Here is a 23,113-nt window from a genome sequence, read left to right as displayed (position 1 = left end):
GTTTTCTGAAATGGAACAACGAACGGTCTGGTGTATATTTGCACTGACACTGAACGGTTCTTTCGGGAAGTAACATTTACATTTACGGGTCATGTGACATGTGGCCTTGTTCCCTGGATCAGACAGTCTGGAAGGAAAAAACCAGGCTCCTTGAGATGAGAACGATTCATCCTTTAATCTGTGCCTGTTACACATCATATTTACTGGGTTAGGTGAGATCAATGGCTGGATATATGTATATATGTATATATATATATATATACATATATATGTGGACAATGCGTCGCCACTTCCTTGCATTAGTTAAACTGACGACATTTTCCAGGGATATGGGCGGCGCCATCTTGCAGGTTTGGAGCCAGAGTCAGTTACAAAGAAATGTTGGATAATTCACTGTATTTTTTAAATTTTTTCTTTCCCCCCCACACAGGACCGGTCGCCATGGAAACTAGTGGTCACTAATATGTCACATCCTGTTTCTATAGCGCTAAATAACAAACTAAAATGAAACTTATACAAAAAAAGATAAAATTACATTTGAACATGCATTAATATTATATTAACTACCTGAAAATAAATATTTGACATCCACTAACATGGAGGGGGCGGAGCTTATGACCTATACTGTAGCCAGCCACCAGGGGGAGCTCTACTTGCTTTAGCTTCAGTTTACACTGGTTGTTCTGTCCATTTTTTTACCGTCTATGAGTGAGATTCCATTAGATTTCAAGCTTTACAGTTTCAAATTATGGCACGGTCTTAATTCTGTAATAATTTTTTTTTTTCCTATTTCTCTTTTTGATTATCTGCTTGAATTTAATTCTACTATAGTTGTAAACGGACAAAGCGTTCAGTGCGAGAGTTTTAATCAAATATATAACTTCTGGTGGCAGTAAAATGTAATAAGTTAATAAACGATATGAAACATTTCTCGGTAGCGGCCTTTCGATCTTTACCCTCACGCCCCCACTGATCCATCTGTCGTCTCACCCTTTCACATCTTTACTCTCCTCTTCCGAACTCCTCCTGTCGCCGCTCTTCTTCTTATTATTCTTCTCCTCTCCTTCGCTCTTGTCCGTTTTCTCCGTCTTCACTGCTGCTGCTGCTGCTTTTCTGGGAACTACAGAAAACGTAAAATGAATTAAAGGTGAAGGTTCCACCGTCTTCCCCCCGAAAACACATTTACAGACACTTCTTTTTTTTTTTTTTTTAAAAATGCAAGTACAAGTACTGAGCCATGCAAATTCCTCCTCCTCCTCCTCCTCCTCCTCACCAAAGAAACTGCTGATAGGGGCCTTCTTGGCCGGCTCCTTATCTTTCTGCTCCTTTGGTGTCTGACTTTTCGGGCTCTCTCCTTTCTTTTGCGTGTTCTTTTCAACCACCTCATCATCATCATCGTCCTCCTCCTCCTTTGCTTCATTTTTCTTTTCCGCCCCCTCAGCTTTCTTTCCTTTCTCATCAGAGCTTTTCTTCTTCTTCTTCTTCTTCTCCACCTCCTCATCCGGGCCGTTAGCCTCGGTCACTGCCTTTTCAACCGTCTCCTCCTTTGCTCCCTCCTCCATGGGTTCGTCGGTGCTTCCTACACAGACAGAAAAAGGCAGCGGAGTCATTGAAGAGATAAATGCCAGCAGGTTTACTGAGGGCAACACAGTTTTTTTTTTTTTTTTTTTTGTGGGGGGGGGGGGGGGGCGCCTATGTTTGAAGACAGATTTCAACATAAGAGCATTCTCCGATAAATGCCGCGGGGTAATATTTTTGAGGCTTCCTCTTTCACTCCAGAGAGAGAGTCGGGCGGGAGAGAAATTGCTATTGACAAACCTGAAGCACCGGGTCCCAGCGGACGGGGCCGGGGTCACGGCGCTGACGGGGGGGGGGGTGAGGAGCCCGGCATCAAACTTTAATTTTCCCATCTGCACGTTAAAATAAACGGGCGGACAAGTCTGAGGGGTCCACGGCTGGTATTTACAAGACCAGTTTTTGAGAAAAAAGGGGGCGTTTCCCTCTTTGTTACGCTGCAAACTTCATTTATTTATTTATTTTAAGTTTATTATTTGAAGTTAGTGGTACTCAAAAAACTAAAATTACTTCGTAGTTTTGCCGTTGGGTCCTATGGGTTAAAGGGAGGGGTCCCTGTGGATCATGCCTATGGATGAGCACTGACGCTTGGTACCATAATGGCACCAGTGCTGATGTAAACGGAAGTAACCAGACTGAAAATCAATGCAGATTTAAATGCCGCTGAGTTTTTAATTAGCTCCACGTGACGTCATGTCAGTTTTTCCACACACCTGAGTGCGAAACGGCCAAATGTTTGACTGTGCTTCACCTCAGATGTTGCAGACTGAGCAACCTGCAAGAAGCACTCGAAGAAAATAATGTGCAAGGAAGGGAACACCTGGAATTTGTTTTTTTTTTTTTAAAGCTGAGAAATGAACCATGTTTCATAGCCTGACAGACGCCACGCCACTGTTTTTATTCTGATAATTATGACAGTTTGCTGGGAATTTTGTTTTGTATTGATTCATTTATTTTTTATTTGTATTTATGTTATTTAAATTAATATTCTGTTGAAGTTGCACGACACAAAATGCCACAAAATGTACAGTTTCTGGACAAAATTTGTTTGTTTTCCAAAAGTTTAAAAGTACTGGTTTGGCACCAGCTTCATATAAAACCTTAACCGTACTCATCCTTACAACATCTTGTGCTGTTCCTCATGTGTTTTTGAGTTGTTCCTAAACCATTTTTGTGTCTGTCAGGCTGCATCCTGCTGGGGATGGCTGCTGCCATCAAGGAGTCATTACTATGGGGTGTCTGGTCTGGTCTAAGTGGGGGCTACATGCTACAAGTAGCATCCACATGAATGAATCCCAGGTCTAAAAGTTTCCCAGCAGAGCACTGTAGTGTCACAAGATGGTCAACGTTATCTACTTCTCTTCTGTCCAGTCATAATGTTGTGGCTGATCGGTGTAATTGATCCAACTCAACACTACATGGACACTTTGTTTTCATATTTCAAGTATAAGTGATGAACGTGAAGGTGAATTTGTCTATGAATTGACAAACACGAACAGAAGATTGGACTGAAACAAGATGTTCAGTGTTATTTACTTCTCCTGTGGGTGGATTTAATGTTATGGCTGATCGGTGTTTTAAAGTTTAAAAAGAGGAGGGACCCGGAGAAACGGTCGAGCCTCTTTATGGTAATGACATTGTTGCACCAAACTGCTGCTACACAGGTGTTATTTTAAATTCAGGGTTTCCAGCGATGACGTGGATGGAAAGTGAAAAAAAAAAAAAAGCCCCGGAGACATCGAGTTCTCATCGTTCGTTATCCTCAGATTCCCCAGAGAAGTTCGGTCTGAAAGAGCCCAAAGTGAAGCTGAGTCACAGAGCAGGACTCCTGCAGCAGCTCCTACGGTCATTTAACCGAGAGTTTTAACTCACATGTTCAGTCACATTTCACCCAAAGGAGAAAATCAGAATAATTTGACTTAGTTTAAACTATTCAGAGTTTGTTTTTTTCAGCTTTTACCCTGAAGTTTATGACATCGTCTGCAACTGGAGATTGTTTTTTATTCATCTACAGATTATTATTCTATTCCTACATTCATTCATTCATTCATTCATCTGACAAAGTGTCAGAAGTCTAAGAAAAAAAAAAGGAGCAATTTCCCTGAGTCCCAAATTGCTTATTTCTGTCAAACCAACAGTTGAAATTGTTTCCAATTCTCCATTTATCAAAGAGAAAAGCAGCAAATGTTCATATCTGAGAGGCTGGAACCCGAAGAGCGTTTTTTCATTTTTATTTCATAATTAAAACCTGATCATTTATCGAAATGTGGTGCCAGTTATTTTCCCCCTTTTGATTGGATAATGAATTAGTCAAATTCAGTTTGGGCACAAAGTAAATCTGTGTGTCAGAGTGAACAGAGTGAGAGTGTTGAGCTGTTGCCGCGGCGATAAAGAAACTGAACCGATGGGACGTTTTTGTGCGTTGAACTGGGACACTACGAAACCAAAACGAAGATTATTTTAATTCGTTTACTTCAGTTTAGAGGGAAAAAAAATAGGATAAAAGAAGAGGGTTACAGATCAGCCACAACATTATGACCACTGACATTGATCATCTTGTGACAATTAAATGTCCAAACTGGGAAACTTTTGGACGTGGGATTCATTCATGTGGATGTTACTTTACGGGACACAATGCCAGGAAGGTGGTCATAATGTTGTGGCTGATTCAGAAGGCGTACCTGCTCCGGGGTCGACGCTCTCCACGCGGGGTCGCTTGCTTTGCTGACCCTGCTCCTCCCCGGGCCCGGCCTCCTCCCTCTGACTCTCGCCGCCGCTCCTGCTCTCGTCCAGCTTCCTCTTGGGGAACATCTTCCTCGCTGCGGACATCGGGACGGACATCGAATTAAATTCAAGAAGGGAAGGAAGGAAGGAATGAGGAGAAGAATAAGTTGAGCAGCTTCCAAAACTAAAATAAAGCCACGATCAAACGGAGTGAGAAATGAAAACGGGACGCTCTCCTTCTGGAATGGATGTAGGGCAGCGAGAGAAAAAAAAAAAGAAAAAAGAATCAGAGATGCATACTTCGCTAATGAAAACACTAATCCCATCCTGAAAGACATTATGCAGCACAGCAGCTCACAGATTCAGTGTAATTTCCTCCTTTGTAATTTTATGCAGCAGCGAAGCTCGAGGGCAATTTTCGGGTTTTCGGTTCCGCGCCCGTCTCAGTTCTAGCCCTCGTTACGGTTTCCGACACAGGTAGCGCTGCTGCTGCTGCTGATGTTTGTCCTTTTCCTTCGAGATATTCTAATGAAAGCACTAACTCGGGACATTAAGAATGCAATTTCTGGTCAAATTAGAGCGTTACTTTAATGTGCCGTTTTCTCCGGCACTGCTCTTATGGCGACAAACCGAAAGCGCACGCTGCAGCCATCAAACACAAACACCGAGATGATGATGAGGATGATGATGAGGATGATGATGAGGATGATGGTGATGATGATGAAGGGCGAACTGGCTGCAGAAGGATGAAAGAAACAAAGTAGAACTGAAGAGGAACTAAACGCACGAAAACCTGATTCTACAAATAAGCCGCAGCTGCACATGCGAAGCGCACGAGCTGCTGTGTTAACGGCTATAAAATAATAATAATCACTACATATGTTGGTGCTCTTAAGTCACCGAAGGCTGCGCAGCAGAGGGGGGGGGGGGGGGGGGGGGGGGGGGGCAAACAAACACCGACTATCAGCCGCAATAATAGGACGACACGCTCGGCTGGTTCCATTAAGACCCAGTCAGCAGAAACGACACATCACAAGACAACGCCGCAGTAATAATACTATTATCACAATGCAAATACATGCAGAAAAATAATGATATAGGCCGGAGGAGGGCGGGGGGGCGGCTCAGCAGATGAGATTAATGACAAATGGGGCGACACAGTCGAGCCTCGTGTCAATCCCGGAGAGTCCAGGAGGGAGAAAAGAGGCCGCGCCGAGTCGCTTTGTGGCTCGTGATGAATGTGTTGTTTCTCCTTCTCTTTGTTTAATAACGACTATTTGGAACCATTAGGCCGCCGCTAACAAGCAACCGAGTGAAAAAAAAAAGGCTGGAAGGCAGGAAAACTATCAATCTAAGCTTGTGTCAGAGTTCAGATGGGATAGTGACCGGTCTTGCGTTTCACGATGCCGGACGGGGAGATGGAGTTGGGGGTTGTCGGGGTCCCGGGTGAAGCCGAAGAGGCCGGGGTAGCCGGGGTGGCGGGCGTGGTCGGGGCTGGTGGTGGAGACAGCGGGGTGGGAACCGCCTTAAACACGTCATCCTTCTGCAAAAAAGACACAAGCGGGGAGAGATGGTTACGACAAAAGAAGAAGAAGGCAGCAGGGAAATGACAGGAGCCACTGTCAACAATATAATGTGGATTATAATGTCACCAATACTCAGCGTGGCACCATTCTGCCAAGGAAAGCCAAAGTATGTACTACATGTATTCGTGAAGACTGGTTCTTTATTGCTAATGATCTGTCCAACCTGTCCACCAACCTGTCCACCTTTAGGCCACCAAAAAGAGTCGTGACTCCTCAGACAATGGACATGTGGGATCATCCCAAAGGTATTTTATGAGTTTGGGATCTGGTGAATGCGGAGGCCAGGTCAACACTTTGTGTGTTCCTGTGTCAGGCGGCTGCCATCAATGAGTGTCACTGCAAGAACTAACATCCACATGAATGAATGAATGAATGAACGCCAAGTGTCAACTGCAACAAAGGCCAAATGTGATTGTCCGGACTGAAACGTTGCTCTTGAACGCACCAAAGTCAAGCTGGTACGTAACATCAGCAAATACGTAAAAGTAAATAACTCTCCGCGCCAGCAGGTGGCGGTAATTTGTACTCATCGATCAAAATAGGAAACAGGAAGAGCTGCAAACTGCAGTTTATTCATTCTCGATGGTCACGCTGTTAAAGGTTAAAGGTCTGGTGTCTCACACCCTTTAGCCTTTTATCTCTTCCAGACTTTATTCCGGCATCAGGAGGCGAAAAACACACCAAGACTTACAATAAACACCCTCCACGTATCCTGCCTGCCCCTGTAATTTCAAGAAGTGCTTTTTACAATTTCTTTTGTTTTTAGCTTTGTTATTAAAGCTATGAATCAGCCGGTTTCTGTCTACGTCTCTGAAGATCCTACGACCTGATCTCTGACCCAGATCCTCAGTAAAGGTCAACTCTGAGTCTCTCTCCAAGATAAGAGGAGACAACTCTTAAATTACGCCACAGTGGAGATATTAGCAGCGTAACAGCAGCAGGTGGGTTAAAGGCCGCGCACACAGGTGGTAAAAAGAAGTGTTAAAACATTATTTTTAAAAAAAAAATATATATATAAAAAAAACAAGATGAATGCATGTAAAAAATTGTCATTTTGCACATTGGGGAATAAAGAAATGTGAACATATAATCAAGTAACTGTGTTCTGATTTTTTTTTCTATTTGGTTATTTTGTCTTGTTTGATTTTATTTGCACTTATTTTTTATGGATCACGGTTTTGAAAGGTGCTATGATATCGTGAAATGAGCAACAATTTCAACAAAAGCCTGTGAGACTATGATGCTGGATCTTCGCCTTTTAGAAAGTATTGGAAACTAACACTGCAAAACCCTGAATGACCCCGAATTCACAAGCTCAAAAGTAATAAAAAAAAAAATTAAATGCAGCCAAAAGAGCGATAGGTAATGGTCCGACATATGGCCCCGACATCATGGAGACAAAGTGAAGGATCCTCCATCACGTCTGGAACAACCCACGTACTCGGCATCATTAAAACATTAAAAACAGTTTTATAGGCTCGAAAACTTCCTGCACTTTCTATCACATCAATTAATTCAAATAAAAACTCTTTTTTTTTGCGTCTCAAAGCGTCTCCCCTTTCTTTTATAAAAATTTTGCACATCTCTGCGAGCCTGAAAAGGGAAAGAAAGAAAACATGTTTGTTGTGTAATGAAGCCGTCTTTTACAAAGTGCGGCAATTAAAAGAGGCAGGGAACAGCAGGCAGGCTGGCAACCGCCTTCAAACGCCACCGTTATGGCTCATACATGATACGTCTCAATAGTCCCAATTACCCATTGTTGCAAGGTTATTACTGCATAAAATCTCCACACTTCCAACTTATAAACTATTAATAAGTGCCAGTAATGGGAGTGCGTGCTTTTGGGGGGGGATACGAGCTCGGCATCCCTGATGAGGATGACCCCCCCGACGAAGGCCACGGGCAGAAACACGCCGGTCTCACAATGGAGCTGTGATTACAGCAATGATTTTTAAGACAGGGGCACGTGGTAAGACTCAGCGCTGCAGATCGTTTGAATAATTAAAAAGGCATGAAAAGATATGATTGCAAACTGAGCATTTAAAAGAAAGTAAGCGGAATTTAAGATTCTGCACGGTTTCTAAGTGTGTTGTCAAAGTGAAGTCGGCGCATAAACAAAAAAAAAAGAAAAGGAACCGAGATCTGTCAGGATCACACTCAAACCAATGGCTGTAAAAAGTCACTTATTCCATCTGGCGTGACTCTCCTCAATGAGGATCCGTTTAAACAGATGTACAGACTCAGGGGTGTCCCGGTTTCGAGCAGATTTTGTTGCAGCATTGAGACTGAACAACACTCGGATCGACTCTGTTTGAAGCCATCAAAAGATCTTTGCAGCTGGCTTTGTTCAGCGGAAGACAGAAAATGATCCTCGTCTATGATGGAGAACTTGTGAAATACAGAACACAAGGCTCCCAGTCTGTGAAAAGGAGGCCGGTCTGGTGGAGAGACTGAACCACTTCAGTGGAAAAATGCTAATGGTGCAACTAAAGCCTATGATTGGTTGACATGTTACTGCGTGATCGCCTTTAATTTTTAAGTCTGGGGGGCAGCTCTTTCAGAATGACTCAGAGAGGACGACTCACTCCTTTTTAAATCACGTTTTAACTCACCTTTAACTCAGGCTGAAATGTTGCTTCTTATTGTTTAATTGTTTACGATTTTAATTTTGTTTCTACATCTGTTATGTGTTTTATCTATTGTCATGTGCGTGTACAGCATTTTGGCCAACTGTGTGGTTGTTAAAGGGTGGGTCGTGGGTTGTTAAAGAGTGGGTTGGTTGGTTAGTGTCATGCACCTCTCCTGCCCCATATCGTGATATTCCATTAAAACTGTAGTTATCTTGTCGCTCTTTAACTGCTAGTGTGAACTAACCACTATTGCTATGGGGTGGGGGTGTCTGGTCTGGTCTAGGTGGGTGCTACATGTCTAAGTAACATCCACATGAATGAATGGATGAGTGAATGAATGAATGAATGAATGAATGCCAGGTCCAAAAGTTTCCCAGCAGAACACCCAGTTGTCACAAGATGATCAAAGATATTCACTTAAGCTGTCACTGATTTAAACAAATGTGATTGTGTGGACTAAAACGTTGCTCTTGAGAACACCAACGACGAGCTGGTACGTAAAATCTGCAAAGACATAAAAGTACAGCACTTTGGCCAAATGTGTTGTTTTTAAAGAAAGAAATGAAGGAGGTAGGTAGGTAGGTATGTAGGAAGTCAGTCAGTCGGTTTATAGGTAGGAGTCAGTCAGTAGGAAGTCAGTTTGTCAGTCGGTAGGTAGGTATATAGATAGGAAGTGGGTCGGTCGGTCAGTCGGTAGGAAGGAAGTCGGTCGATCAGCATATTGGTAGGAAGTGGGTCGGTCAGTAGGTAGGAAATCACTTGGTTGGTTGGTTGGTTGGTTGGTTGGTTGGTAGGTAGGTAGGCAGGCAGGTAGGTAGGTAGGTAGGTAGGAAGTCGGTTGGTTGGTTGGTTGGTTGGTTGGTAGATAGGTAGGCAGGTAGGTAGGAAGTCACTTGGTTGGTTCATTGGTTGGTTGGTAGGTATGTAGGTAGGTAGGTAGGTAAGTAGGTAAGTAGGTAGGTAGGTTGGTAGGTAGGTACGTACGTACGTAGGTAGGAAGTTGGTCGGTCAACAGTAGGTAGGAAGTCACTTGGTTGGTTGGTTGGTTGGTTAGTTGGTTAGTTGGTAGGCAGGCAGGCAGGTAGGAAGTTGGTTGGTCATCAATAGGTAGGAAGTCGGTTGGTTGGTAGGTAGGTAGGTAGGTAGGTAGGTATGTAGGTAGGTAGGTAGTCGGTTGGTTGGTTGGTTGGCAGGTAGGTAGGTAGGTAGGTTTGACGTTGGTCGGTCATCAGTAGATAGGAAGTCACTTGGTTGGTTGGTTGGTTGGTTGGTTAGTTGGTTAGTTGGTTAGTTGGTAGGCAGGCAGGTAGGAAGTTGGTCGGTCATCAATAGGTAGGAAGTCGGTTGGTTGGTTGGTAGGTAGGTAGGTAGGTAGTCACTTGGTTGGTTGGTTGGTTGGTTGGTTGGTTGGTTGGCAGGTAGGTAGGTAGGTAGGCAAGTAGGTATGACGTTGGTCGGTCATCAGTAGATAGGAAGTCACTTGGTTGGTTGGTTGGTTTGTAGGTAGGTAGGTAGGTAGGTAGGTAGGCAGCCTGTGCCAGGACAGAACCAGTTGGTAAGAGTGAGAGTGATCTCTCTCATTGTCTGTAGAAGTGCAGAAGTGACTAAAGCAAACGAAAGGAGACAGAAGGCTCTTCTCATTATCCTCATTCAAATACACACGTTTTCACAATATATCATCTAGAACGAAGAAGCTGTAGAAAAACTCATCAGCATGGTTGAGGAAATCTCAGCTCTGTGCGACCTTGCGTAGCTCCTCCTAGCTTCCTAGCCTCACAGCTAATAGTAGCTCTCCTCGTTTCCACGTAGATGTGTCTTCCTTTCATGCAGATGGAGAACACATGTGCCTGCTGGTGCGTTCGAGTGTCAAGTTTTTGGTCCAGACACAGGCAACACATGTTTGTTTGATAACCCGCCTTCATTGCTGCTTGGCGTTTGAAGTCAAACGGATTTAAAACAACACGCGAACGACAGAGGCAACGATGGGAACAGTGAAACATGCTGCAGGTGTGAGGGTCGCTTTTCTGCTCCTCCACTGAATTCATTCCCCTCCAACCAAGAAGAAGAAGAACTCCGTCCTTTCGGAGTCATGCTGCACCTTCTCGGTCGGCGACTTAGTTGAGACGGAGTCGCACTGCAGCGCGATAATGAGCCCGAGCACATCTAGGAGCTTCGAAAAAAAAAAATCAAAGACAACGCAGGAGTGCTGACTGTCATGGATTTTTCCTCCACAGTCGGCTGACCTCCACCGCGGTGAACATTTGTGGAGCACTCAACGATTTGAAGCAGAAATAATTATCAGCACCGCGGGCGATCATGTTGAAGCAGACTCCATGCAGCTCGTACGCTGCAGTCATTAAAGCTAACAAGGGCATGGGATATTCTGACACGGTGTCATTTGTGATAAAAACTTGTTTGTATTAAAGATAAAAACAAAGGCACAACAAAAGCATCTTCATTAGGCATCTCAGACTTTGGGAAACCAAAGTAATTTCCACTACGGCTACAATAAGTCGTCAATTAAATTTGTCACAAGGCAGCATAAAAACGCTGAACAAGACACGGGGGGCCGGGGTCAAGCTGGCACAAAGGTATTATTCAAATAAAATCCAAGTGGGAGCAGCACAAACCTGATCGACGCTGAACATCGAGAACTCCTGAACCAGTGAAAATAGGATGATTCTTATGTGACATGAATTATATTATATATATATATATTATCTACTACAAAATCCATTCACACAAGGTGTTTTTTTTTGTTGTTGTTGTCTCGTTTTGTTATTAACGGAGTTCAACATTTTAGAGACCAATAATTAATTTTAAAAAATAAAAACAGTAATCGTCACCCGTGAAAATAATAATTAGTCGCTGCCATATATTTATGTCCCGTGGAGCAGCTCTGTGTCTGACTCCAGCGTAAGAGCGGACAGTTCCTAGTATAAAAGAAATAATAATAATAATAATAACAACCGTATAAAAAGGGCTCCGTGCATTCATCCTAATCTATTCCCTCGATGCGCAAATAATCAATAATTGCTGATGTAGCGCAGATGAAAAGAGCAAGGCGGCTAAAGAGAAAAGCAGCGAAAGTCGATGTAATCAGGTCTTTTCATTACGTCGCGTATTGACGGACGTAGAATTACTGTTTCACCCGTCGCTTCATAGACAATGGGCTCTGATGCGCCTATAGGAGCTCGGATAGTCTCAATCAGATTCTGCTTGTTCAGGTTTACAATGCGAAGTTAGAGAATTTGCTAAACGACTTGCCAAATATCTCTCGGGGCGGGCGGGAGGAGAAGAAACGAAGGCTTCTCATTCATCTTCATGTAAAAGTTTGTCTGCTTTATCTGTTCGCATCAATGACATTGAACTGTTTTTCTCTAGCGCGGCTTTCACCAAGACACTGCAGCTAAGTTTAAAGGAAAAACAACTCTGATGTAGCGAATGGAAAGCGAAACATCCCTTTTTACCTTTTGTGTTTTATCAGAGCCGTCCTTGTCCGTCTGTGCCTTCGCGGCGACTTGTTCCTTAACGTCCGGCGCCTCCTCTTCATCGCTGTCCACGATCTGGCGGCAGCGTTTGACCACCTTCTTGATGGGCGAGTCTGATTCCTGCACACCGTTCTGCACCTTCAGAGGACTCTTGGTAGGTCTGGAGACAGAGTTGAGACGTCATGCAAACCAAACTAATAAAGAAAGAACGCCCCAGTTGTTGTTTAAAAGTGGACCAAGCAATAAAAAGACAAGAAAAACCTTTTTTTTTTTTTTAGGTCGAACAAATGATGAGGAGATCATTACATAAAGTCAATTAAACTTTGTCTTAAGATTATACAGTCTGGAGATAATGAACACTTTATCATCAAAGCAGCCTCAGAGATGAGAAACAGAACTTCTCATCACTTTCACAGCCTCCTTTGATTTTAATAGTTGGACACACATGCAAAAAAAAAAAAAAAAAAAGTTTCACTGAGCAGCTCCGAGAGATTTGAGAACGATTCAAAGAGAACTGCACATGGTTCACAGCTCAAAAATGGGTTTGAAAACGTGCTGATGCACCGATACAGCCTCCCATCCTGCACGAGGAGTCCGTGTTTCATCCTAATGGGAGAATGGTAAATAGTCCTGCTTTTATTTTTTCTACCTATTGGTACTCAAAGCGCTTTCACCCATTCAGGACAACCCGCTCTACACGCCGAGCCACAGCCTCAGAATAAACAACCTAATTACCAATTAATTAACTAATCGATTCGGCTGAAAGGGAGAATCTGTGTCTCAGTTTATTAGACTTTTTAGGTAAATTTAACACAAACGGACAGAATTACACACAAAGAAGCCTCGTCGGGTATAAACATTCACAATTTAAGGATTGTTTTTTTGCATGTCTCTACATAACAGGGTTTATTAAGTAAAGAGCTGCATGGAGCTTTACGTCTGTGAAGGTGCTCAGTCATTCAGGGCTCGGCAATAAAAGAAAAGGCGACTGGACTTATGGATGCACAGAGGTTTAATCTTCTCTTTAGAGTGACATGCAATGAAGAATCTTACTTTTTCACAGGTTCATCTGCAGTTTTCTTCTGAGCGTCCTTGCTCTTGGGCTGAAAGAAGGATCTGACGGAGGAGGACAAACACATTTTGGGTGTTATTGTACTTACAGTCAGCGTAATAAAGTGTAGCACATCGAGTTTTAAGGTGGTATTTGTTTTATAACAACACAGCTGGTCCTCGTGTAAGGTCCTGTTAGCATGCTAGTGCTAAGGTAGAGTGGAGGTTAAACCTTTATAGGGCAGGGAACCAGAAATGGTAACTTCATCACACATTTCAAGCTGCAACCTTGTGCCTCATGTGGTTTTCATTCAGCCAATCAGAGAAGATCAAGGAAACATTCTCAAGTCTAACCAGAATCAAATGTGGTCTTCAAGGTCCACATCTGCATGAAAATTGCTTTATTGGGTACCACAAAGTGCATGTTACCTTCTAATGGTCTAAACACATGTTTACACATGTTAGACATGTAACATAAATCCTGATTTTCTCCATGAAAACGTTCACAAAGGTTTGGAAGGTTGGAAGGTTTATTTGATCTGTAGTCATTTACTTAACTGACACTTTTCAGTGTCTTTACTATATATATTATATATAACACCCTGTTTCATATCTAATATAAAACACTCTAGGGTTGAAGTTTAGGATTTAGTATCAGCAGTATGTCAGTATGTCAATGGGTGCCCTATAAAGAGCGAGAGTAGCAGACGTGTAGCGGGTTTTCTGTTCATACGATAATAAAGATAAGAAAGAAGAAGATAAGGGACAAGATAAGAAATAAAACGCAAGGTCTAAGCTGGGCGCGTCACGCTGCACATTTATCTAAGAGGAGTTTTGGAGCGAATATAGTCCCATCAATAAAACAACAAAACAGACGTCGGAGCCTAGTTTATGTTAATGCTAAGTGAAAAGTTGTACTATCAACAGCACAACTGACCCCACTTGACATTATAGCCTCGCACTTTTAAGCCCGTTTAACCCATATATTTGTTAGGCTTCCAGCTTGTGGAGGGGGAAGCTACACGAACACAAACATCCACATGCTAAAGCTGGAGACCAGCGAGCTCCACTTTCACCAGCTGTTTGACTCACGCGATGCTCCGCTGCATGTTGTCTTCAAAGTCTTCTGCTATTTATTGGACTATAAATTAGATTATAGCACAAAGGCGTCAGCGATACACAGAAACGCAGATAGAAACTCGCGGGCTGACAGACTGGAATAATCGGCGCGAAAATTCAGCCAAAGCTTTTAAATTTGCGAAGAGGAGTCACTGGTGAACAGAAAAATGTGACTTAGTTCCTTTTAGACTTAAAGTGATTCACATGGGAAATTGTTGGGTCGCAGTAGCTTATTTGCACATAAACAAACACTCCTCGAGTAAAAAATAAAGATTAAATAAAACAAATTAAAATGTAGGTAAAATGTAGTTAAATGTAATAAAACACAGTGTAAGCAAAAGTCCTTCTGCTGAAACAGACAAAATATACAAAAAATATCAACAACTGTGTAATATTTATACAAATATACAAAAATATTTAGAAGGAAAAAAATAGAGACATTCTTAACATACATAAAATTAGAAATTTGTCCAATTATCAATTAATTTATCAAATTGTTAACAGACTTTGTCTTGCTCAGTTTATTTCAATCAAGTTGGTAAATAATAAAAACTAAAAAGCAGAATATATTATTTCTGACCTCTAATAACTGAAAACTTTAAAAACTATAAATACATTTTTGCTAATATTGAGACAATAATGAAATAAAACGTAATGATCGTGTGCTTTATTTAAAATTTTGAAAACGAAACCTTTTATTTGAAACTAATGATGATGGTACTCAAAAGACTGATCAGAGTGGCACCTCTTTCTTTACCCATCTTCGTAGTCAGGAAGTGAGTGTCTTGATACCGCAGCCACTACTGCCCCCTGGGGCATTGGAGTGGAAACTGCAGGGAGTTTTTCTGGTCCTGATGCTGCACAGGTGACGTGGAGCATAAAAAATTTCACCATGTCTGCTTTGAATGCAGCATTTATGCAGCTCGTCCCATTTCCACGAAACTCGAATTAACCAAAAAAACAAACAGGTGAATAATGTAAGATGAGCGCACTGTTTTATTTACTCAAACACAAGAGCCGCGTTGTTAATTGTTTACAAGTGCAAATCCACCGTGTCATGAAGGGCTGTCAATATTTCTGTTAAAATAAAAACCAACAACACAAGTCCATCTGAATAAATATAAAGTCTGTGTGTTTTGAACCACAAACAGTTAATCATAAACTACTAAACGAGTGTTTTTCAGATTTCAAGAGGAAAATCAGTCCATCTGTTGTATTTTGTCCGTCGCCTTCACTCCCTCCCCCTGATCTGTGCAGCCGCCGTCTTCTCCTCCCCGCGGGTTTCGGCCTGCCTCGCTCCAGCAAACAGGCTTCGACCGATGTTCAGGTCCCACGCCGCGGGGCTCTTGTGCAGCCAGCCGTTAGCGCCGCTCAGGCCCGACTCCCCGGGCTCCCTCAGGTTGACCCCGGGTTGACGTGCGGGGGCGGGGGAGATGAAGGCGGGGAAGGGGCCGTGGCGGGGCCTGGGAGCAGGGAGCGGCTTGGGGAGGCAACACGGGAGCAAGAAGGGGTGAGGAAGAGGCTGGACGGCTGTCAAGAAGCAGAGCGAGGGAGGAAGAAGTCTTCAGTGGGACGTGAGATGTGTGGAGAATAAATACATGTTTATTTATGATTACCGGAAGTCATTCAGAGCTAAATTAAAAGAGTTAAATTAAAAAAGCAGTCCACAAAAATGTTAGATTTTTATCAAAAACTGAAGGACACTAGATTCTTGAATGCTTTATAAACAAAAATAATAAATGGACATAAAATTAAAATGTCTGTGTCCAAATTACAAAAAAATAGAGTTTAAAATAAATAATGAATATTATTTATATTTATTCTTAATATTCTTTACTTACTCTTTCCCAGTCTACTTGAATAAATTCACACTGTACTTCCTCTTTGCATTATTACCCATCACGTCATCCTGTTTCAGCTTCAAACACATTAAAGTGTAAAAGCGCGACGCCTTCAAAATGCAGTTTCCTTGTAACACGATCTAAAAGGAGCTTGTGAGTCTTGTGATGTGATGAGTGAATGTGAGGAGTTCTCTCCTTAGGTGTTTTCACTTTTTATTTTAACAGCAGAGTTAAAGAAAAGACATCAGGATATTTCCCTCATTGCTGCTGCTGTCTGTTAATCCACTGGTAAAAATAGTCCCCAAGAACTGTAGCTCATGTCCGAGAAGCGTTAGTTTAAAGCTACGGCGAGCCGTTGTTTTAGGATTTAGCTTCGTAGCTGGTCAGACATCTTGGCAGTGCCTGACGAGTTGTGAGCTAATCTCAGAAACTGAGGCAGGCGACAGAAAGCTAACAACCTGAGATGACATCCAGACGTGGTCACACTCTTAAAATGCATAAAAGTAGGACTTAGGATAAATCTAACTGCGATGAAGTGGTTGTAAACATGTATGGTTTAGCTGAAAAATTGGTCATTTTAACATGGAGGTCATTTTTTCGGAAGCCAGCATCTAGTGGACATTCATGGAACTGCAGTTTCTTTTTGGCACTTCCACATTTTTAAAAAATTTCAACACTTGGTGGAATAAATATATATATATTAAAAAATAAAATTTTATACACAAATGAACTGATGACTATTTATCTGCTTTCTTTGCGAAGCAAATTTCAGATTTAAGTGCAACATGAATAAATGTTATTATAGCTTTTATTAAATAAAATACATACACAAACCGTAAATCCGTCTGTTCAGTAGGAACCAGCTTCAGGTGACAAAGAAGTCAGACAAATATGCATTTTTTTAGGGGCTGTAAATTGGCAGCAGCTGTGGCCTAGTGCATAGGTCTTCAACAGGGTGTCTGCGACCCCTAGGGGGTAGTAGTGGTACTGCGGGGGGGGTAGCAAAATCTTTGGTTGATCAGCCATTTTTTGTATATTTTTTCATTTCCCCCACAAATTTAAATTTTAGAGATTTTTTTTAGAGAACATATATAGTAGGTAGGGGGTCCCTAATTAATCTCTCCATCAGTTTGGGGTCCTTGACCTGAAAAACGTTAAAGACCCCTGGGCTAGTGTTTAGAGACGGGTTCAAAACTGCCAGTAATGAGCAGCGAACTCTCCTCATGACTTAAATGCAATGAGCAACAGATTTTCCAAGTATTGCCTTCAGTGATGCGTTCACTGTCACAGTAGTTACTGACCCCCGTTCTTACCTCTGTCCATCACTGACCCCGCTCCTCCACCCAGAGGAAGGCCACTCTCAGCGGGGAGGAGAGGGAAGGAAAGAGGGCCGGTCTGGACCAGCTGGAGGAAGTGAACGGATGGAGGATGAGATGAAAGGAAGGTCGAGATGGATCAGTTCGGTCCGAGAGCACAAAACATCGAGAACAACGGGTTAAAAAAAAAAAAAAAAAAAAAAAAATCACTAACATTAACTTAATCATTAACTTAAACACGAGCGAATGAAAAGCTTGAAACCTTAAACGGATGACTGATAAATTAATAAATCCAATAGCTGGATAAGTTTGCACACATATCTTTAAAAATAACTAAATAAATAATAATAACACGACACTAAACCTGTGACCGAAATCGCTCCCTGACTCCGTCTCCGCTGGTTATCCCATTATAATTTACACATTACAAAACCGTGATGATTTTGTCAAGAAATATGTGTGATGTTCGTGAAATACAAAATAAAATTATATATATATAAAAAAAAAAGTTCCATATTTGCGCAACGAAACTTCAAACTATGTCTCACTAACGGCCATTAACGGTCATTAACGGCGGCGCTAGAGACGCAATGCACGATGGGATATCCACCACCCGCTTCATGGGAAATTGAGTCCCCTATGTAGGGCATAGAATTACTACAAAATGGCGTAACCCTTGTATAGGGCTCTATGTATGGGTTAGGGAGCGATTTCGGACACAGACTAAGAGTTTAATTCCAATTTCTTTTTGCAAAATTACAACATTTTACACAAATTCTTGACTCCACTCACAGTTGGAGGAGCATTGGCTGGTTTTACATTAAATTATTTAAATTCACATTAAGCCAAGGTAGGCAGTTTTCAAATATCGAAGGATAAAAGAAAATTATTGTGGAATTAAACCCTTCTTAAAGGGCTACACCGAGGAGCCAGTTCTGCTCGGGGTGGAGACCCTTAAGTCGAAGTGAGGATGTGGTGATGACCTGATGGCCGGGCGTGGATGATGGCGTCAGTGGCGGATGAGGTGGAGGTGGAGGTGGTGGATACCCTGGATAATTGACCAGGATGAGTTTGCTGAAGTTGAACTTGTAGGTGAACCGCTTCCCTTTGGTCTTGTGCAGGATGCGTTTGTTGTAGTAGTATCTGGAAGTAAAATGCTTTCTGTGTCATGTTCTCATGGTATGGTGAGTTTCTGTTCCCCAGATGTTACGTCTGTGGGCATTTTTAGACTTTAAGATTTAATTTGACAGCACGAGTTAGCGAGGTAGAGGGTGGAATTATTCAAAGCCTGGGGGAGAAGCTGCAGAGAGAGTGCTGTGTTAAAGTGCTGCTAACCATATGGAAGATGCTCATGTGTGAATTATGTGTGATAGTGGACTAACCAGCAGTGATGTGCAGACCGATACTGAAATATCGATACTTGCGATACCAGGGGGTATGAACATCACTACTAACCAATTCACTTTTGCATTACCTGAGTGCCCGGCTGAGTTTGTCGTAGTTCATGTGCGGTTTGCCCTTCCGCTCCCCCCACAGCCTGGCCAGCCTCTCGGGGTCCCTGATGATGAACTCGCCCCACTCCCCTCCCCAGCCGATGGCCCCGCCCTCACCTCGACCCAGAAGCTCCAGCAGGAAGTGCCACAACTGGACCTGTCTGGAGCCGGGCGACCAGGCCGGCTTGTAGGCCCAGTCGGGGAACAACACAGCTGCAGGAGAAAGAGGAAAACGACTCGTTAGATTCTGCAGGAAATAGTTAATAATTTGATTTGTGCATTATAAACAAGGGGACTGAGCTTTGTTTTATCAAGTTTAGGCAGAATCTGTAGCAGAATTTAATCTTCACCATTTTCTTCCACAACTAAAAAATACTAAAAACTTGTAAAAATGTGCAGCACACAGGGGTTAAATGAGAGAAATTACAATTTTTGCGGGGGTCTTAAAAAGCAAGGAACTCCGTCTTCTGTGGTTTTGTGTTTGCATTGGCCAGATTTGACTAGACGCCATCGTGTTTACCGTCTAAATGTGAGAACAGCATCCACCATCTCAGCCAACTCTCAACCAGAAATAGATAAAGGTGTGTTTCCACAAATATTATCGAGCTATTTCAACCAAAATCTTGTGGAGTCATAGGACATGTTTTAAAGATGATATTTTATTGATCCCCATTGGGGAAATTAAAAAAAAAATTGAGCAATATCCTGGATGCAACTGATTTTCGCCACTTTCAGTTCTGCCTCAAGATGCTTTCGAGAACCCTGCTTCGTTTCTTCCTCCTTTACTTCTTCCTTTACTTACTTCCTTGTTACTTGTTGTTACTTGTTACTTCCACTTCCCTAAAACCTCCCCAAAAAAACTAAAGGAGGAAGTAAATAAAGGAAGAAGTAAAGAAGTACAGGAGGAAATAAGGAAGTAAAGGAGGAAGTAAGAGGGAAATAAAGAAGGAAGTAAAGAAGGGAGTAAGTAAGTAAAAGAGGAAGTAAAGAAGGAAGTAAAGGAGGAAATTAGGAAGTAAAGAAGGGAGTAAAGGAGGAAGTAAGTAAAGAGGGCAGTAAAGGAGGAAGTAAAGAAGAAAGTAAAGGAGGAAGAATGGAGTAAAGAAAGCAGTAAAGGAGGAAGTAAGGAAGTAAAGGAGGAAGTAAAAGAGGAAGTAAAGGAGGAAATTAGGAAGTAACGAAGGGAGTAAAGGAGGAAGTAAGTAAAGAGGGCAGTAAAGAAGGAAGTAAAGAAGAAAGTAAAGGAGGAAACAGGGAGTAAAGGAAGAAGTAAAGAGGGAAGTAAAGGAGGAAGTAAGGAAGTAAAGGAGGATGTAAGAAGGTAAAGGAGGAAGTAAGGAAGTAAAGGAGGAAGTAAGAATTAAGTAAAGAAGGAAGTAAGGACGTAAAGGAGGAAGTATGGAAGTGAAGGAGGATTCAGCTAAATTGCTGTTTCAAAACACTGCAGAGGGCAGAGAGGTGTGTGTGTGCATCTGTTTGAAGCTTTGTTGTCCCGCGACGAGCAAGAAAACTAATCACTCGGACGTTATGAGATTTCAGGCTTCTTCTGAGCTCAGCTCATTTCTGCTGAGTGGGCCACACGTTCATTTGCTGCAAAATGGTTTCTGGCAGCACAGCGGCCGTCTGTAAAATCTTCCTTGGAGTCTAAAAGGCCCAGTGCACTTATACAAGGAATTAAACACAAGAACTAAGATTTACTGATCTGCTGCACCAACTCATTAGAATTTACTTATATAAAGCAAAATTAAGACAATTAAACAACATTATTTGTTACAGATTGACAAATTCTTTATTTAAATCTTTGACTTTTCAGTTTTCTTTGTTTTTTATAAAGCTTCTTGCTCCTCTCTGCACAGAATAAATGCATAATAACAACTCTTACATAACTGTGAACGCTCTCCCACACGCATGTAAATAACTGAGATGAATGCTCAAACACAAACAAACTGAAACAGAGACAGAGGAGGAGTCTTACTTCTGCTCCAGTACGGTGATGGAAGGTGTCCGACAGAAGAGCTACAGCTGCACTGCATCTGCCATCCAAAAAATAAATGATAATAATCAAGAAAATTAGCTGCTTAAAGTAAATATTAATCGTGTTTTTGTTAAATTAGCCGTCACAACAGAGCACAGATGTGATTGATTACAGCAACGTCTGGTCTCAGTATCACTGGTGAAATGAAACCGTCTTCACACAAAATACAACCGTGAATAAATAGTGGTTTTCAATTCAGAATGTGCTTGAAATTTAACCTAATCAAGCTTTTATGGTGGCTTAAATGAGGCTGTTTAGGAGCTTTCTATAATTTCATCCCATAATAACAGACAAAGTGACCTTCGGCGATTCAGACACCCACCGTCCATCCTTCCCCGGCCGGCTCAAAACTCATCTCTTCAAGAAGAACTTCACATAACTCCCTTTTCCCCACACACACTCTCTTCTCCAAGAGCCTCTTCCAGAAGTGACAATATCCTCTTATCTTGGAGCAGCAACAACAACGACAAGCTCTTATTTTATGTCCTTTGCCTGTACTCTCACACATGTTTGCTGCAGGGTCACGGGGGACATTTGCCAGGAACCGTGTGTAGAGCTGAGGCAGCGATACCCTGTAACAAATGGCTGTGAAATCTACAGTTATGTACTGTAGTAAACACAATAACCTTAGCGTGTTTGATTTTTTACAGCAGAATGCTGTAAATTTTACAGTAAAACCTTGTCCCTGAGACAAAATCACAATAGTTTGAATAATGAGTCAAAGAGTTCTTTAATATTTAATTCTGTTACTTTAGCTTTATTTGTTTGTTATAGTAATACTGATTTCTTCGTAGCCATAAGGACTTTATACTTACTGTTGCATCACGGACCCTTAGTCACTGCTGCTACCCCGTGTAGCTTCTGTGTGTGACTGGCCAATCACTGATTGGTGGTGGGCTTTTAGAAAGATCAAAGAGGATCAAAAGAGCCGAGTTCAACCGTTGTGCTCCTATTGGACCAATTACAATGCTGGAAAACTCGACACGAACAACACGGCCATGGTAACTGCAGTTCTGACCCCGTGAGTCGAGAATAGCCCCCTCTTTGACTTATTGTTAGCACTTTGGAGTTTTGTCTGTGTGTGTGCGCGCGTCATCTGTGTCGATTTATTTTTTTCTTTGACTGAGACGGAAAGAGAGAGAGAGAAAACGTCTTGAAGGAGGTCGTAAAGAAGGAAGAAAAACTAGGAAGTAAACAAGGAGGTAAACAAGGAAATAAGGAAGAAAAAACAGACGTAAACAAGGAAGTTAACCTGGAGGTAAGGAAATGAACCCAGAAGTAAAGGAGGAAGTAAAGCAAGAAGTGAGGAGGTAAACAAGAAAGTGACAAAGTAAACCAGGAAGTAAATGAGGAAGTAAGGAAGTAAACCCGGAATTAAGTAAATGAGGAAGTAAGAAAGTAGAGGAGGAAGTAAACCCGGAAGTAAACCTGGAAGTAACCCACAATAAATCCGTAAATAAACCAAGAAAGCAAGAAAGTAAAGGGAGAAGTAAACCCAGAAGTAAACCCAATAGGTGAACCAAGAAAGTAAGGAAATAAAAGCGGAAGTAAACCCGGAAGTCAGGGAGTGAACCCGGACGTAAACCTGGAAGTAAGTAAACTCAGACATAAACCCGGAAGTAAGTAAACCAGGAAGGAAGGAAGTAAACCTGGAGGTAATTAAACAAGGAAGTAAACCTGGAAGTCAGTAAACCAGGACATAAACGGGGAAATAGGGAAGTAAACCCGGAAGTAAGTAAACCTGGAAGAAAGTAAACGAGGCAGTAAACCAGGAAGTAGGGAGCAAACCCAGAAATCAATCCGGAAGTAAATAAACCAGGAAGTAAGGAAGTAAACCCAGAAGTAAGGAAGTAAAGGAGGAAGTAAACCCAGAAGTAAGTAAACCTGGAAGAAAGTAAACAAGGAAGTAAACCAGGAGGTAAGGAGCAAACCCAGGAGGAAGTAGGTAAGTAAAGGAGGAAGTCAAGGAAGAAAAGGAGTAAGAAAAGGAGCAAGTAAAGAAGGAAGTAAAGGAGGAAGTAAATAAGTAAGTACAAAAGGAAGGAAGGAACGAAGGAAGGACATATTAATATCAAAGCATTTCACTAATATGGAATAAACCAGTCCATATATTAAATTAGACATACTGTCTGAGACACATTACAACATCGGACTAATAATATAAAGAATGAAGACTCATGTAGCAAATATGCTACACTTGTTGTTTATCGGGTTGGTTAAACACATAAATAAAGAAGCTGTTTTCTTTGAGAA

The 23,113-nt window shown here is 42.0% G+C and overlaps 2 protein-coding genes across 3 annotated transcripts in view; both read right to left on the bottom strand.

Annotated features, from left to right (window-relative positions):
- Positions 1-14,294, bottom strand: part of lig1 (ligase I, DNA, ATP-dependent) — a 71,263-nt gene extending 56,969 nt beyond the window's left edge. Inside the window, exons 1-7 of the mRNA XM_047588723.1 lie at positions 14,149-14,294; positions 13,060-13,122; positions 11,986-12,166; positions 5,686-5,842; positions 4,257-4,394; positions 1,274-1,579; positions 991-1,120 (exon numbers count right to left, since the gene is read on the bottom strand). Of these exons, the coding sequence (XP_047444679.1) occupies positions 991-1,120; positions 1,274-1,579; positions 4,257-4,394; positions 5,686-5,842; positions 11,986-12,166; positions 13,060-13,122; positions 14,149-14,165 (992 nt within the window). The 5' untranslated portion in view covers positions 14,166-14,294. The remainder of the gene's footprint in view (positions 1-990; positions 1,121-1,273; positions 1,580-4,256; positions 4,395-5,685; positions 5,843-11,985; positions 12,167-13,059; positions 13,123-14,148) is intronic.
- Positions 14,295-15,146: 852 nt separating this feature from the next.
- pip4p1a (phosphatidylinositol-4,5-bisphosphate 4-phosphatase 1a) overlaps positions 15,147-23,113 on the bottom strand; it is a 48,240-nt gene continuing 40,273 nt past the window's right edge. The window contains exons 7-11 of one of the 2 annotated variants that reach the window (XM_047588724.1): positions 20,801-20,858; positions 18,807-19,038; positions 18,316-18,475; positions 17,330-17,420; positions 15,147-15,705 (exon numbers count right to left, since the gene is read on the bottom strand). In XM_047588724.1, the coding sequence (XP_047444680.1) occupies positions 15,407-15,705; positions 17,330-17,420; positions 18,316-18,475; positions 18,807-19,038; positions 20,801-20,858 (840 nt within the window). In that variant the 3' untranslated portion in view covers positions 15,147-15,406. Of the gene's footprint in view, positions 15,738-17,329; positions 17,421-18,315; positions 18,476-18,806; positions 19,039-20,800; positions 20,859-23,113 lie in introns of both variants that reach the window. The other variant, XM_047588725.1, reaches the window with a different exon arrangement.

The sequence above is a fragment of the Mugil cephalus genome, chromosome 7 (genome assembly GCF_022458985.1).
Source record: "Mugil cephalus isolate CIBA_MC_2020 chromosome 7, CIBA_Mcephalus_1.1, whole genome shotgun sequence".
NCBI lineage: Eukaryota > Metazoa > Chordata > Actinopteri > Mugiliformes > Mugilidae > Mugil > Mugil cephalus.
This window is presented reverse-complemented; position numbering and strand designations above follow the sequence as displayed.